Genomic DNA, 17,289 nt, shown 5'->3' with positions numbered 1-17,289 from the left:
GGGCATGGTCCCAGAACTCTGAACCACATATAAAGGAATATTTAGAAAGTTGGAAGGCTTACAGCCAGTGGAATTTGTGGCAGAAGCAAGAAATCCAGTGCTTTCTAATCCAAGGTGTTCAGCTGCTCCCTGAGCAGTTTTCTTGGATGAGACCAAGCGCGGGAAGGATCAGAGCAGCCACAGACGCCTGACAAAACCACGGAGATAAAGGTGTGGACATTCTTTTTTAATATTTGTTCATTGGTCTCTCGCTGTCTGCACACCTCCATTCTGGTGACTAGATGGGGTGTCTGAGCAAGAGGACATCTCACTCCTACCCCCGAGGGGTTCTACTATGCATACACACAGATCTCTTCAAAATTTAAAGGTATAGTTTCCACTTAAAACCAAATGGCAGCACAGAATGGCCACAGCCGGCCCTAAAATGCTTATCACTAGGAAAAAGGCCTGAACAGGGGTTGTGGAGCTAGACAGGCAGACTAAAAAAGAAACAGGCTGAAAATTAAATCCTGAGTTACATCACAATGACCAACAGTGGCATCAGGAATTTTTCAGGAACAACAACAATTTCTCAGGAAGAAGAGTGAAAAGGGAAGCCCATCTCCTGATCACATCTACCTGGAGGCATTCAGAAAGCATAAAGAATACCAAAACACACACCCATCTAAGTATTAAGGCCACAGCTAACCACTGAATATGCCCGAAGAACAGAAACAGATGACCATATCAGTTCATGTCCAGAAACAAGATAAAGTGACTGAGACAAATGATCCATACTGAAAGGAGGGCAGGCTTTGGAAACGCCTGAGAAGGAATTCAGAAAAACAATTACAAAATGTATCAAAACACTTTACAATGGAGTTGAGACAAATAAGGAAGAAGTCAGGAAAGCACTACAGAAACAATCAAATAAGATAGATACAGCACTGGAAACAGTTCAAAACCCACAGAAAGAAGTCTAAACAATTAATAATAGAATATCAGAAATGGACAATACACTGAAAGGTCAAAGCAGTAGAACTGAAGAGATGGAAGCTAGAACTAGTGAGCTGGAAGATAAATCTCTCAATACTACTAAGATAGAAGAACAAGCAGAAAAAAGAATTAAAAAATCAGAAGAAAGTGTAAGATTCATATTGGACAACATGAAGAGAAATAACTTAAGAATTATCTGCATTCTGGAACAGTAAGAATCACACAGTCCACAGGAGATAGTTGAAGAGCTGCTGGAAGACAATTTCCCTAAAATCCTGAAAAATGATAAGCATTCAAGAAGCTCAACGAACCCCAAGAAGGATAGACCCTAAAAGAAAATCACCATGACATATAATAATCAAGCTCTCCAAAATCAAAGATAAGGATAGAATCCTGAAAGCAGCTAGGGAAAAGAGAAATGTAACATACAAAGGTAAGCAAATCAGATTAAGCTTGGATTTCTCAACAGAAACCATGTGGACAAAAAGGCAATGGAGAGACATACAACTTCAGAGTATCTGGGAGGTCAGTCTATGATCAAAACAATTACAATGTGAAAGAAGGTAAATACAGAGGAACAGAGATCCAGTTGGTGAGGTCAGGTAGATTACAGGATAAAATAAACTGTTTTAAATGGAGGGAAAAGTTAATGGAATATAAGGTAACCACTACAGTGGAGTTGGGGTGGGGGTTTAGAGGGAAGTGGAGGGAGATGATGGTAGAGCACAGGGTAAGGGCAGACACTTCATAGTTCGGGTGTTGGGGAGGGCAATACAAGAAGGGGGAGGAGGTGGAAGAACAAGGTAGATAGGGGAACACTGAGACAGGTTTGCATGGCCTAAGTGGGACAGAGGTAAACAGTGATGCATGCTCAACCTTAGAACAACAGGGCTCTGGGATACAGGGAAGAGAGGAAATAATACTAAGATTTGACTGTCATGAATATTGGTTTCCTTTACCTACTATTGTAAAATAGATACTGAGTGGGATAGAAGGGAACGTCGGGAAACATGATTACAGAAAACTTGTAAACCCGTCTTCAGCCTATAACTGATTGGAATACCAAAATGAAGTTCTAAAACTTTCCCAGTGACATAGGCCTCTTGCAAAGCCTTTGCAGAGCATAGGACCTTAGGTGGAATCCTGAGTCTCATTCAGAACCTTCTGAGGTGGAACATCGCCACTAGAGAGGAAAAGCAGACCATCCTGGAACAGCTAGAGCGACAGAAGATATCTCTTTAAAGAAAGATGATCACGAAAATCCCAAAACAAAAATGTCAGTATGACTGGCTACTACAAGAAGCCATCAAAGCAAGCAATCAAGTTCCTTCAGGACAAACTCCCCTCTAACACTGAAACTCAAAAGGAACACATGAGTAGGCATGTAAGCTTGCTGGCAGCCACATTGGTCTAAGTGGTGAATGGAAGAGGGAGAAAGGCAGCAACGAAGAAATGGGCTGAGTTCAACCACTAGACTCCCATTGACCTGGAGATGAGCGAGAGAGACGAGGAAGGGCTGGCTGGTCCAAAGTATGGTGAGACCTGGGGACGCTTGAGCCTATGGACAAGGACATAGCCACAGAGGGCTAGAGCTGAGATGGGAACATGGAAAGAGGGAGCAGCTGAAGACTCTAGATTCATGGGAAGTAAAGGACTAAGGGCTGGTAGCCAGGAGACAGACTTGCAGAATGTGCATTTTGGAGGTATAAACTATTACATATACCTGAATGTTAAAAAAAAAAAAAAAGAGCTAAAGTGAATAGAGAGAAACACTGTTAACTGATGGTACATGCAGGGGATTATAATCATTGTAATGAAACAAGTTGCATGATTTATTGAATGTAAAACTGATGATCTGCCCCGTAAACTTTAAGTTAATCCACAATAAAAACCTTACATAAAAAAAAAAAAAAAGGATTGCTGCTAGGGCTCCAGTTCATATATACAAATGTTTATTCCAAAGAAAATGTGTTTAAATATTAGTGGATGGCCGAAGGCAAAGTCTTTCAGTATATATTTATCTTAGCCTCATTAGGGTACCTTCAAAAAAAGGTCCAATAAAAACAGTGGTATCTGAAAGGATCTCCTGGTCCAGTTAAATTGAAGGCAGAGCCGAAGTAAGCTCAGGTTATGGTGATGGTGTTTTGGGAATGCATTTGACAGATATTTTCAAAGGACACAAGGTAAACAAGGGTCTGATTAGGAAGAAGTTTTTAAAAAATGGAAGACTGCACTAGTGAGGAAAAGGCCAGGAAAGTTGCACTGAGGAATGTTTTTCTAAAACGACAATTCTTTGAGGGCAGCAAGGGCTGGCGGATGAAAATTTCACTTAGAAACCTTAGCCATCTACCCTATAGCCTTGAAGACATCTTTTTGCTCCCAAACGCAACATTTCAAAAGAATATGATTTGCCATTTTGACATTGTATAAATCTAAGAGCACAGAATTCTTTGGGAAGGGTTGTTGTTGTTAAATGCCAGTTCTGACTCATAGTGACATTGGATAGGGTTTCCAAGGAATGCCTATTGTTGTTGGGTGTCACTGAGCTTATACCGACTCATAGCGATCCTATGCACACCAGAATAAAATACTGCCCAGTTCTGGGCTAACATCACAATAGTTGCTACACCTGAGCCCATCACTGTCACCACTGTGCCAATCCATCTCATTGGGGGTCTTCTTCTTCTTCTCCAACTCTCCACTTTACCTAACATGATGTCCTCCAGGGACTGGTCCCTCCTGACAATATGTCCAAAGTATGAAAAAGAAGTTTGTCATCCTGGCTTTCAAAGAGCACTCTGGGTATACTTCTTCCAACACAGATTTTGTTTGTTCTTTTGGCAATCCATGTTGTTGTTGTTGTTAAGTGCCGTTGAGTCGGTTCCGACCCATAGCGACCCTGTACAGGGTTTCCGAGGGTGTAAATCCTTACGGGAGTAGAAAGTCTCATCTTTCTCCCGCGAAGCGGCTGGTAGTTTCGAACCGCTGACCTTAAGGTTCGCAGCCCGATTCGTAACCACTACACTACCAGAGCAATCCATAGTACTTTTAATATCCTCCTCCAACACCATACTCAAAAGCACCAACTCTTCTAGTCTTCCTTATTCACTGTCCAACTTTTGCATGCATTTGAGGTTACTGAAAATACCATGAAGTTCTGGTAGCATAGTGGTTACAAGTCAGCCTGCTAACCTCAAGGTCAGCAGTTCGAAATTATCAGCTGTCCTGCATGAGAAAGACAAGGCATTCTACTCCCTGTAAATATTTACAACCTCGGAAATCCTATATAGGGTCGCTACGACTCTACGACACACTACCACCATTGAAAATATGAGGTTATTGAAAATACCAGCAATGACTAGTGGGTTTGAACCACCAACCTTGCAGTTATCAATCCAGGAGCTAAGCATTATAGAGGTGCAAACACTGCTTTCAGAAGGGTATAGACATAGTTGGAGGACATGTCAAGAAAGAATAGCTTCAAATTTGGATATTTTGGTTTAATAAAGGTTGCTATGATTTTGTAGCAATACTTTTTGACTTTACCTTGTATTGGTGTAGTACTATAGTATAAGCACTGGACTATTAACTGCAAGACTGGTGGTTCAAACCCACCAGCCACTCTTGGAAACCCTATGCAGAGTCACTATGAATTGAAACTAACTTGATAGGCCACAACAACAACATGATTTTGTAGCTATACTTTCTAACTTACTCTCATATTTGTTGCTGCTGTTCAGTGCCTCATATGTTCATAGCTCTATGAATGAAAGACAACAGAGCAGAAAAGGAAATATACTCACCATACTAATAAAGGCTGGATTATTTATCAAACTGGCCATGTCAAAGCTCAATCCAGTTCCTGTCTGTAAAACAATTCAATTTGAGAATCACTCCAGCCACCACAATTCAATTATAATAAATTGTGAGTGATAGAAAGTATTTCACTCATTTGACATTCATTCATAACTTACAGGACTGGATACCTCTCTCAACTTCTGTTCTGCTATTTTCAGATTTGATTTATAGGAATCATTTTCAGGGTCAAGATCCAATGCCTTTTGATAACTTGTAACTGCTTCTTCAAATTTATTCATGGCAGTGAGGGCCAGCCTGAAGAACACAAAAATATAAGATATAAACGATTTAAAAGTATCAGAAAACAACAAATAAACCCATTACCCTTCTGGTACCCAGTTTTACTATCTAGTTAGAAGTTATTTATTGGATAATTACTTCAAAACTAAGTAATAATGATCAACAGTATGGGCAAAGAATGCAGTGGTTTTTTGGCCTAGCTTTGGTTGTTAACAAATTACACCAATTCTTTGTTTTCTGACTTAACCCACAGTTTTCTGATCTGAACAAAATTCAGTTCCTAAACATAAATGATTTTCAGAACCTAATTCTTTTTTTTGCTAGTCAACCAGGAAAGATCAATGTTCCCAATTAATCAACAGTCAGCCAGTAAGTTTTTACTGAAACCTTACTATTGTGTCAGGCACTAGTTTAGACATTGAGGGTTCTACAGTGAAAAAGATAAAGCTCCTGACTTTAAGAAATTTACATTCTGAGGAAGACAGGCAATAGACATGCAAATTAGAAGGGATGACATTAAAGAGAATGAATGTTCAAGGGAAGCCACACTGAAAAGATAACACTGGAGTTAAGACTGAACGATAAGAAGAAAGCAGTCATACGGAATATCAGAGTTAGCAGTAAAAACAAAGACCCTGAAAAACACACAACAGAAAGCAGTGTGGGAAATATGATGTCAGAGTATCAAGTGACAGGTCACATAGAGCCATGGTTTGGAGCTTGGATTTTATTCTGGTTGCAGTACAAACACATAATCTGAGTTATACTTTAATAAGCTTACTCTGGTTTATTAGTAGAAGACAAACATGTGCAAGGATTGGAGTAGAGGTAGGGAGAATAGTTAGAAAACTACTGTAGAAGTTCATGTGAGAGGTGGTAGTTAGATTGTAGATATACAGAGATAGAAGAATTGATAGGACTTGCTGATAGATTGGGGGTATAATATGAATACAAAACTAAGCACTGTCCTTGGTAAGATGACGTACAGCCAGTAACCCTGCAGAGAACTACACTGTACAGACAAAAATCGTATTGGAGTGAACCAATAAGAGAATGATGCGACAGAAACCTGCAAAGAAAGAGAAACTGCGAAATAAAGGTAGCAGCTGGAGGGGAACATTGGTTAAAATGAGGGTTCAGATGAATGATTTCCACAACCTTTTCACATGCTAGTCATCATCTATTGTTAGGTGCTGTCAAGACGGTTCCAACTTTTACCTATCCCATGTTCAACAGAAGAAGACACTGCTGGATGATTTGTCCGGCCTCATTCTCACAACTGTTCTGTGAGCTCACTGTCACAGTCACTATGTCAACCCATCTCATTGTGTGTCTTCCTCTTTCTCACTGACCCTTGTATTGTTGTTGTTGTAGTGCAGTGCCGTCAAGTCGGTTCCGACCCATAGTGACCCTGTATAGGGTTTCCAAGGTGCAGCTGGTAAGCTTGAACTGCCGACCTTACAGCTCAAATGGCTTTGCAGTCTGGCGCATTAACCCACAGCGCCACACCAGGACTCCCAACCCTTGTAGTAGACCTTAAATTTTAAGCACGTGGTTTGTGGGCAGCTAGGATTTACAGTGGAAGCTCCAACGCCACTTGAAGTCTTTACATATACTCAGCCTCTGTTGAGTTCATTGTGACCATTATTGGGCAACGTAAAAAGCTTGACCGTCACATACAGTATGCTTGAGAAAGGGTGACTATGATTCCTTAGCCAACCCAGGGATGGGCAGCCTCACCTTGGGTATGTCCTTAATGGAAATTGGGGTATCGGGGTCAAATGGTTATGAGTCACACCTGGACCAAAGTAGTTGGAGGGTCCCAGAATCAATCACGTACGTTTTTCTAAGGGGCAAAATTGTGTGGATCCCAATCAAGTTCCCTTTCCTGCTTCCATAGTCCTGCCTGCCACAGTAATGAACTGATGTGCTGCCAATCATGATTTCATAATGAATTTCCTTTGTTTTCAATGCTCTATAATTAGTAATATAGCCATGAATCCTTTGGACACTATTATGGCCTAATGCTGATGGGACTCTGCCATCTGGATGATTTGTCTTCATTCTGTTAGGATTTAGTAAAGTGTTCGGTGATAGTTAGGTTCTGTGTCAATTTCACTGAGCCAGAATTCCAGTTGTTGGGCAGTTGACAGTTAACTGTATGATGATTGGCTATGAGCAGTCAATCCATTGAAATCGTGTTTCCTTAGGGATGTGGCCTGCTCCCAATATAATGGATATGCAGGAAAGTCTTGCATTCTCCCCCACCAGGTCTGGATCTTACATTTGGGTTGTCCTCCTTTGAACCTGAGCCAGTGGCCTGCTCTATTTCGTGTCTACCTGCTGGGCCTATCTGCCGAGAGTGCCTGGAAAACTGGGCACCAATTGGGGGGCCCAAAAGGCCCTGCATACCTGTTCCTGTCAGCCCTGCTCGTGTGCTCCAAACCACACCTGCCCATGCCTTGGTGGGTCGTCACCCTTCTGCCACCCCTGCTTCTTGCATCAATCAATATTTTCCCCAGAGAATACTTCAATATTACATACAATTCAAAGCTGAAAGTTTTCCTATAGTTCTTTCATGTATGATATTCTTAATGTCATCCTACAACTCATCTGGTCTTTGAGCATTAGTGTTCAATGCCCCAAATTAGTTCTAAATTCAGATGGGATACACTCAACTTCGTATTTTGGCTCTTGTGGACTTATGAAAATTTTCTTCAACTTCAACTTGAACTTGCATATGAACAACTGATGATATGTTTTTGACAGACAAACCCTGACCTTTTTTTGTCTGATGATACTGAGCATCTCCATCGTGTCTTTCCACAGATATAGTCAATTTGACTCCTGAATAGTCCATCTAGTGAAGTCTACATGTAATGTTACTTTTTATGTTGCTGCAAAAAGGTATATGCAATGAGTAAGTCACTGGTCTTAAAAATTTCTACCAGGGGATTTCCATTTTTATTTCTATCACCAAGGTTACATTTTTAAACTACTGATACTGCTGCTTTGAGGAAGTTTTCTTATTAAGAGACAGGAAAATTGGTGTTGTAAACTATAAAGGGGATAAGATACATTTATGTCTTGGAGAAGTTAGAAAGGGATACAACCTATAGCATGAGTAGAGAAGGTCTTAGATGAGAACCCTTCCAATTTAACAGGAAAAAAGACAGTCTGTGTATATACAAATACAAGTAGAGTGGAAGATATGGAAATAGGAAGATGACTTACTTTTCTTCTAAATGCATTTCAATTAAGTATGAGGTAGTATTACCAGATGAGGGTCACCATGAAGGCGATACTAGACATTTGAAGATAGAAGGGAAGGTATGAAATACTTGAGAGAGAGGCAAGATGAATTTGGAAGAAAGTATAGCAAAACCATCAGTCAATATTGAGTGCTCACTTGAGATATGTGCTCATGAACATAAAAGGAGTCTACTTACTATGACTATGTCATTTTCTCCAACAACAAACCATTTATCACAAAACTAATCATCTCACTCCCAAGTCAAGGAAATTGAGGGCATTATGTCATGTTTAATTTCTTATTATTTCAGAAATTAAAAAACAGCCCATGAAGAACAACAAGCATAGAATTATTTGGCACTATTTTGGACATTCTCCAAGAACTTACCCCATTCTTCCATAGGCCTTGCTGTACTTTGAATCAATTGCTATTGCTTTTTCACAATCCTTTATTGCATCTGTGTAGTGACCTAATTTACTTTGAGCAGCAGCCCTAAGAGAAAGACAAGAGATTTCTATTAGCATATATTCCTTTTCCCAGTTTTTAAATCACTTCCAGTAAATCTCTGAATTGAGCTAAGAAAAACTGATAATCAAACCAAAAAATAACTCCAAAACTTCTGGTCAGAGAAAATAGGTAGGTTGCTTTTCACTGTTTGCTTTGGTATGATGATGTTGTTGTTAAGTGCCATTGAATCAGTTCATCCACAACAGAACAGAACAGAACACAGCCCAGTCCTGTGCCATCCTTACATTTGTTGTTACACTTAAGCCCACTGCTGCTGCCATGGTGTCAATCCATCTGCCTCCATCTTACCAAGCAGAATGTCCTTCTCCAGGGACTGGTACCTCCCGGTAACATGTGAAAGTATGAGAGACAAAGTCTCACAATCCTGGCTTCTAAGCATTCTGGCTGTACTTCTTTCAACACAGACTTGCTTGTTGAAAGATAGTTTTTGTTTGTTGTTGGTGCTTTCAATATTCTTGGTGTTGTTGTTGTTAAGTGCCGTTGAGTCAGTGCCAACCCATGTGGACCCTGTATAGGGTTTCCAAGGAGTAGCTAGTAAGCTTGATTCTTATCCAACACCATTATGCATCAATTCTTCTTTGGTCTTCGTTATTCATTGTCCAACTTTCACATGCATATGAGGTGACTGCAAATATCATGGCTTGGGTCAGGCGCATCCTAGTCCTAAAACTGGTAACTTTGTTCTTGAACACTTTAAAGAGGTCTTTGGTATAGAAAAGACAAATATGCAGAATATCTACCAAAACTGCCTTTCTACTGTGCCCAAACATAAAACTGAAAATACTAGGGCATTTGGGGTCACTTGGGAGGCACACAGAGTGAGTTATACTGTGACTGGCTACAAAGAGTGTTACACTGCTGGACTTTGCCAGCAGGGTTAAAGTACAAAGAAAAGTAATATTTCACTTCTCCGGCACTTGAATCAATGTTCACTTTTGTGGCAGACTAAACTTTTTAAAAAATCCTTTCAGTTTCTGAGAAGTGTTCTCATAATTATGTCCCTCGGCTAAAGGCTGAAAAAGTCAACTTTGGAAAAAGAACATTTGTAAGACTAAATCCTGTAATTATGACACACCCTCAATAATGTTTCCAAGTAGGGAGAATTGACCCAGAGAAGAAATGGGAAAGAAATCAGAAGCTCTAAGAATGCTAAGAAGGACAATGTGCGGAGCCAGCAGCCACGAAACAGCAGCTACTTAAGCAACCATGGTCCGCTGCCTGGTCACCACTTGCTGTGGCTACATCTTAGATTTCTCAAAACTACAAAGGGCAGAAAACAAGTGTATATGTGATCACAAAGTTGCCTTGAACAAAACTGAGGTTCTCAAAACTGGATGTGTAATCACACATAGGTTGGAAGTTAAAGAGATGGAAAAAGACTGCCAAATAAATGAAAAGCAAGACAAAAAGCTGGTATAAACATTAGTATCCTATGTAAGACAAAGAGTCTTATGGACTTATTATGTAATGATTATCATTTTACCTTTAAATTTACTTTTTGAATATGTAACACTTAACATGGCTCAGAACTCAAACCTATATTAAAAGTCTCACTCTCATTCTCTAGGGAATGGGTGGGAATCAGGTAAGAGAATAGCAAGGGGAGTGAGGCTTCAAAATGGATAAAAAGCAAACCTTGAAACAACATAAAACAGAAATATATGATGCTAAAAAGTATATCAAACAGAAAAAAAAGTCCAAGTGACTTGAGCACAGTGTTCTAAGTACATAACTTAAGTGGGATGTATTAAAAGTACACAAAAGATTGGAAAAAATAATCACACAGTAAAAGTTACTTAGTAAGTTTTTTGGTGATATACGATTAGTGTTTGAGTGCTGGTGTGGTGCTGTGGGTTAGTGCACTAGATTGCATGGTCGGTTTGATCTGCAAGGTCCATGATTAAAGCTTACCAGTCGCTCCTCAGAAACCCTCTGGTCACTATGGGTTGGAACCGACTTGATGGCACATAACAACCACAAAAAAATATTGTTGTTATAATACCAACTAAAGGATAGAACAAATGAGTAAATACAGTGGTGTTACTGGAATACAGGGTTTTCACCGTGGGAGAAGAGAGACACAAATATAAAAAGTGAAGGATGAGGGTGAGCAGTATGACAATGGAAGGTAACTAAAAGGTGGTACAGTGGCTAAAGCACTGCACTGCTAATAAAAGTTTGGTGATTTGAAACCACCAGTCACTCTCTAAGAGAAAGATGCGGCAGTCTACTTCCCTAATAAGTTATGACCTTGGAAACTCTGTGGTGCAGCTCTATTCTATCCTATACAGCGGCTAAGAGTTGAAATCGCCTTGATAGCAATGGGTCTGGTTGTGTTTGGTCCACTCATAGGTCCTAGAAGCCATGCTATGAAGAGCAACAGCCAGGAAATGGAAGGCAAGAATTTTAATAGGGAACTGTGGAATGCTTGTGAATGTACAAACTTACTGAGTCCAGATTGCTCTGATCGTGCAATGTCAATATGATTCTATCTCACAGTGACACCATATGACAGAAAACTTGCCCAGAGAGTTTCCTAGGCTGCCAAACTTTATGGGAACAGGTTGACAGGTCTTTCCTCCCACAGAACCACTGGTAGGTTTGAATTATCAAACTTTCAGTTATCAGCTAAGTACTTAACCATTGAATCACCAAGGTTCCTTCATGAATCCATGATGTTGTTAACTGCCGTCGAGTTGATTCCAACTCATAGTGAGCCTGTACAGGGTTTCTGAAGAACCACTAGTGGGTTTGAACTACCAACCTTTTGGTAAGCAGTCTAGTGCTTATCCTATAATGCTACACCACAGTGATACTCAAAAAGGTCACGGAAGAAGAGAAGGGCGAAAACAGATAAAGGTGGGGAAAATATCTGGGGAAATAATAAAATTAGAAAATGACTCAGGGAGGGATCATGAATGGATGTTAAAACCATTGGGTCTAAGATTGTTGGGAAACCGGATATTCGCATGGCCTGGCCTCATAAGTTATGTATTAATTACAAAAAGGAATCAAAGTTAGAATCACTAATAATGGTATAGTTTGAAATTAGATGCTTCCTAATATGATGTGATGCTGTAGGATAAGCACTGGACTGCTAACCACACTAATCACAAAGTCAGCAGTTCAAACTTACCACCTGCTCTCGGAAATCCTACATAGGGTCATTATGAATCAGAAACTACTCGATGCAAACAACATCATGTAAGGAGCCCTGGTGCCACAGAATTTAAGTACTCAGCTGCTTATCAAAAGGTTGATGGTTCAAATCCACTAGCCTGGTGCATGGGAAAAAGTCTACTCCTGTTAGGTTTACAGCCTTGAACACCCTATGGGGAAGTTCTATGCTGTCCTATATGATCACTATGAGTGAGAATCAACTCCATGGCAATAGGTTTGGTTATGAGTAATATGATGTAATAAATGGTTCACATCATCATTTATGTAGAATTTTTACACAAAGCATTTAATCTAAATTAAATAATGAGGAAGCAATACACAAATCCAGAATACGACAACTGGCCTGAACTCTTTAAAAAAATCTGTCATGTCCTAGCTTGGATGGCTTGATGATCAGAACTTGATTAGAGGAAGATAGAGAAATTTGATACAGGAAGCAAGTGTAAATTGCTACAATTTGATGAACTTGACCTTTACTTATGGCTGGAGTAGCTCAGAATACCAACTGGAGAGAAAAGGAGTCTTTGCATCAAGGATCAAGTCTATTCTCTCTGTACACAGTGTGGATAGAGATGGGTAGCTTACACATTGGTTGCCTAAAATGGGGGAGAGGGATATAAAGACACGAAGTGGCTGACTTACAAGCTTTCACACAGGAGTTTAGTTTCAGAGCAAACAGGGGAAGGTATAAACCCCATTGAATAGTTTTCATGTTATCTAGATGAGACTGGTGAAAGAAGATGGGGATAGGCTCTTCTGATTCAGTGGTGAATGATTGTTATCATGACTAATTGCAATTGTCACACCTGTACAGGTATAAGTTGTGTAACAAAAAGGGGGGAGTAGTCAATTTTACATTTTAGGAACAGAGGACCCTAGGACCATCAAGAGAGGAGAGCATGAGCAGAACATGGAATTCTAACCAGAGAAGCAGCAACACCAGAGATGGAAGCAGAGATGATGGAATGGAGAGATAGAACAGGTGAGACTCTAGACTCATGGAAAGAGAAAGGATGTATGCTGGTGGGCAGGAGGTTGGCTTGCAAAATGTGCCATTTGGTTGTTTAAATGATTACATATTCCTGTGTGTCTTTGTGTACATCAAAAAAAAAAAAAAAAGAGGGAACAGAGGCAAATATTATTAACAATTGTGCACAGAGGTGACTGTAATCATTGCAGTGAAACAAAGCATGATTGGTTGAGTGCAAAATTGATGTTCTGCCATGAAAACTCTCACTCAATTCACAATAAAAGCTTTAAAAAAAAAAAAAAAAAGTCTGTCATGAAAACAGACCAAAAAAAAAACAAAAACCACATTTGAGATACTGTCTAAATTAAATGAAACAAGTGATATAACAAAATGCATGAACCTTGATTGATTTATGGATAAAAACAGCTATGTTGTTGTTGTTAAGTGACATTGAGTCAGTTCCAACCCATAGCAACCCTGCAAAGGGTTTCCAAGGAGCAGCTGGTGAGCCTGAACTGTCAACTGGGGAATACTGAAATCCTGGGGAAACTTAAATATTAACAGCTATTTTCTAAAGTGTGAATGATATGATAATTATGTGGAGTATATATGCCTTAGGAGGTAGAGCTAAGTATTTAAGATCAGCAACAAAAATTATAGATAGATATACATATGTTGTTGTTAAGTGCCGTGGAGTCGGTTCCGACTCATAGCAACCCTACACAGGGTTTCTGAGGCTGTAAATCTTTACGGGAGCAGATTGCCTCATCTTTCTCCCGCGGAACCGCTGGTAGTTTCGAGCTGCTGACCTTGAGGCTCACAGCCCGATTCGTAACCACTACGCTACCAGAGCTCCTTAGATACACATATACTTCTGTGTATATTTGTATTGTTGTTGTTAAATGCTGCTGAGTCACTTCCGACTCACAGTGACCTTGTATAGGGTTTCTGAGGAACAGCTGGTGGATTTGAACTGCTGAAGTAGTGGTTCATAGTCCAGTGTTCATCCTATAGCATCACACCAGGAGTCCATATTTGTATATTGTTATTAAGTGCTGTTGAGTCAGTTCTAACCCATAATGAACCTGTATAGGGTTTATGAGGAGTAGCTGGTGAGCTTGAACTGCTGTCCTTGCAGTTCAAACCAACTTTGCAATCTAGCATATTAACCCAGAATGCCATGCCAGGATTCCATATGCACACATATATTCATGGTCTCAATAGAGAGACAGGAGACAAAGACAGATAAATAGAGAGGAAAAGAGAAAGTGTGGCAAAATATTGATGACTCCAGAGTAAGTGTATATGGGTATCGATTGTACTACTTTTTCAGTAAGTTTGAACAGAATTTAAATAGATTTAAAAAAAATTTTTAATCTACCTTTTCAAGAAAAGTAGTATGTTAGTACTTTGTCACAGAGACAAATTCTTCCCTTTTAAAACTCACTAAATCGATTCAACACAATCTCTTGCTGAACACCTATAATATGCTGTACCTTTAACTTGAAACCAAACATTCAGATAGAGGGTATATCCCTGCCCTCTAACCTTTCACAGCCTAACAGGAACACTAACATGTGAACAAATGAATTAACAATATGATGTGTACAACAATGGAAGTATTAAGGGAAAAGGCAGCACAGAAAAAGGTCTGGTTAACCCAATAAAAGCTGTCCAACAGAAATTTTGGTGATGGAAAAATTCTATATCTGTACTATCCAACATGGTAGCAACTCACCACATATAATGATGCAGGTACTAACATTAAGCAAAATTTCAAATGATCAATTTCACATTGTACCAAGCTTCTTTTGGAATAAGACTGAAGTGGAGTGTACAAGTGGAAATGGGGGGGTCACTTTAAATTAGTATTGTACTGTTGTTGCTTTTAAATGCCGTCAAGTCAGTTCCAAAGCATAGTGACACTGTATAGGTTTCCGAAGAGCAGCTAGTGAGCTTGAACTGTCTACCTTGCAGTTCAAAACAACTTTGCAGTCCAGTGCATTAACCCACAGCGCCATACTAGGACTCCTAGTATTACTAATTTACCAAATAAGAACCTGAAATAAGGAAGTAGTGATGGACATGGAGGAGTGAACAAATTAGCTATTTGGGAGGCATATGGGAAAGGAGGCACAGAAGACTCTGGATCTCTAGTTTCAGATACCGATAATAAAATAGGTAATAAAGCAAGAAGGATCAGAGTCAGAATGAAGAGCAGAAGAGAGAGAATCACATTTCAACCCTGACAGCCTTAAACCACAATCTGCAAGCTAGGGTAAAGGTAGATTTGTGCCGCTCACAAAAGGAGGAGAGAGGCATCTGAGCTATCCAGGACAGGAAAGGGAAGAAGAGAAGAAGCCAAACATGCCAGTATCTAAGCTGAATAACAATGTGGTTTGTTGTCTCAGCCTCTGCTGTCTGGTTATCAGGGCATGACTAATGAAATGTCAGAAGAACAATGCAGCCAGAGTCACTCTGTTTTCAAACATCCTCCCATCTCTTTGCCTTACTAGAAGAAAAGCATGAAAATAATTTGTCTTCTATTTTTGCTGAAAAAGACCAGATACCTCATACTTCCCATACTGTTTCATGCATAAATAAATTATAACAAATACCTCTCCTTCAACTAAAAAAGTCTTGTTTTTGAAAAAAGAAAAAAATACATAATATACAGAAAATTAACACAATGCTAGGGCCTTTGTGCATCTATCACTCTTCCCAACTCTCCTGTGAAGTGACTAGAATTAGCTCTGTTTTACAAGTCAGAAAACTGAGACCCAAGAAGATTAAATGATTGGCCATAGCTAACAAAGGAGCCCTGGTGGCACAGTGGCTTAAACACTGGGCTGTTAACGGCAAGGTCAGCACTTCAAACTTAGCAACTGCTCTGGAAGAGAAACATGAGGCTGTCTGCTCCTGCACAACTGAGTCTTACAAATCCTAAAGACTAGTTCTACTGTCCTGGAGTGTCAATGAGTAAGAATCAACGCAAATGGCAGTGAGCTTGCATTTTTTATTTATAGCTACCAACTAGCAGAACTGAGATTCAACATTAAGTTCAAATCTCAGTGATTTAAGTGACTACTTACTATTCATAAGTGGAGAAAAAAATCAAATAATTATGCCTGTGTTCCTATCTTTCTCATAGCTTGCTCTATCACTAGCCCTCCTTGTTACAAGAGTCTGATGCTTCCTGATTTTGTCTTTAAAATTCTGCACTCCAACCTAAAATGCTTTCCTTTTTCTTCTTTGTGCAAGTGCTAAATGTTCTTCAAATCCAGCTCCAACTCAAGTTCCCCATCACCTGAGAAGCTCTCTCTTTCCTGTTTATCTTCTGTTCCATTCATTGCCTAGGTCATTCAATCATCCATGCACCCCAGAATCATGAACTGTTATTGGCAAAGCAGTGTATATAAGACTGAAGTTACAAAAAAAGACATTGTGCTGGTGATCCAGTCTCTGAAATAAACTGGAGTTCTGGTGTGGCACTGTGGGTTAATGCACTTGACAGCAAACTCGGTTTGAACTGTAAGGTTGGTGGTTCAAGCTCACCAGTTGCTCTTTGGAAACCCTATCAGGGTCACAATGGGTCAGAACGGACTTGATGGCACATAACAATAACAACAGGTCTAAAAGCCTACAAAAGCAGCAGCTTTATCTTTCCTGAGACCAGAAAAATCAGATAGTGCCCAGCTACCATTACTGCCTGTTCTCATAAAGACCACAATAAACTGTGATAGAATGGGAGAAAAGGGCAGAATAGAACTCAAATTCTTAAAAAGTCCAGATTTACTGGACCAGTTGAGACTAGAAGACTCCTTGAGACTAGTGCGCTGAGATATTCTTTAAACCTTAAACCAAAAGTATTCCGAGGACCAAACAAGATGGCGGATAGGGTGGAAGTGCAGTAAAGGAGCTCGGCCAGCAACAACACAGAATACCCAACCACGCAGGTTCAGGGATGGTCCCAGAACTCTGAACCACATATAAAGGAAAATTTAGAAGGTTGGAAGGCTTACAGCTGGGGGAATTTGTGGCAGAATCAAGAAATCTATTGCTTTCTAGTACCAGACGCTCAGCTGCTTCAGGAGATGCCATACTGGGTATGGCCAAGCGGGGGAAGGATGGAGCGGCCACAGACGCCTGGCAGAACTGCTGAGATAAAGGTGTGGACATTCTTTTCTTTTGGTATCTGTTCATTGGTCCCTTGCTGTCTGCACACCTCCATTCTGGTGACTATAGGGGTGCCTGAACTAGTGGGCACACCAGCCCCACCCTCGGA

General features: G+C 40.0%; 1 protein-coding gene across 1 annotated transcript in view; it reads right to left on the bottom strand.

Moving 5' to 3' along the window:
- The window catches only part of SGTB (small glutamine-rich tetratricopeptide repeat (TPR)-containing, beta), a 55,887-nt gene that overhangs the window by 5,506 nt on the left and 33,092 nt on the right, over window positions 1-17,289 (bottom strand). The window contains exons 5-7 of the mRNA XM_006870983.1: window positions 8,714-8,818; window positions 4,950-5,088; window positions 4,779-4,841 (exon numbers count right to left, since the gene is read on the bottom strand). Of these exons, the coding sequence (XP_006871045.1) occupies window positions 4,779-4,841; window positions 4,950-5,088; window positions 8,714-8,818 (307 nt within the window). The remainder of the gene's footprint in view (window positions 1-4,778; window positions 4,842-4,949; window positions 5,089-8,713; window positions 8,819-17,289) is intronic.

The sequence above is a fragment of the Chrysochloris asiatica genome, unplaced genomic scaffold (genome assembly GCF_000296735.1).
Source record: "Chrysochloris asiatica unplaced genomic scaffold, ChrAsi1.0 scaffold00157, whole genome shotgun sequence".
NCBI classification, from domain to species: Eukaryota; Metazoa; Chordata; class Mammalia; order Afrosoricida; family Chrysochloridae; genus Chrysochloris; species Chrysochloris asiatica.
Note: the sequence above shows the minus strand (reverse complement) of the source record. Positions and strands in the feature narration are given on the sequence as shown.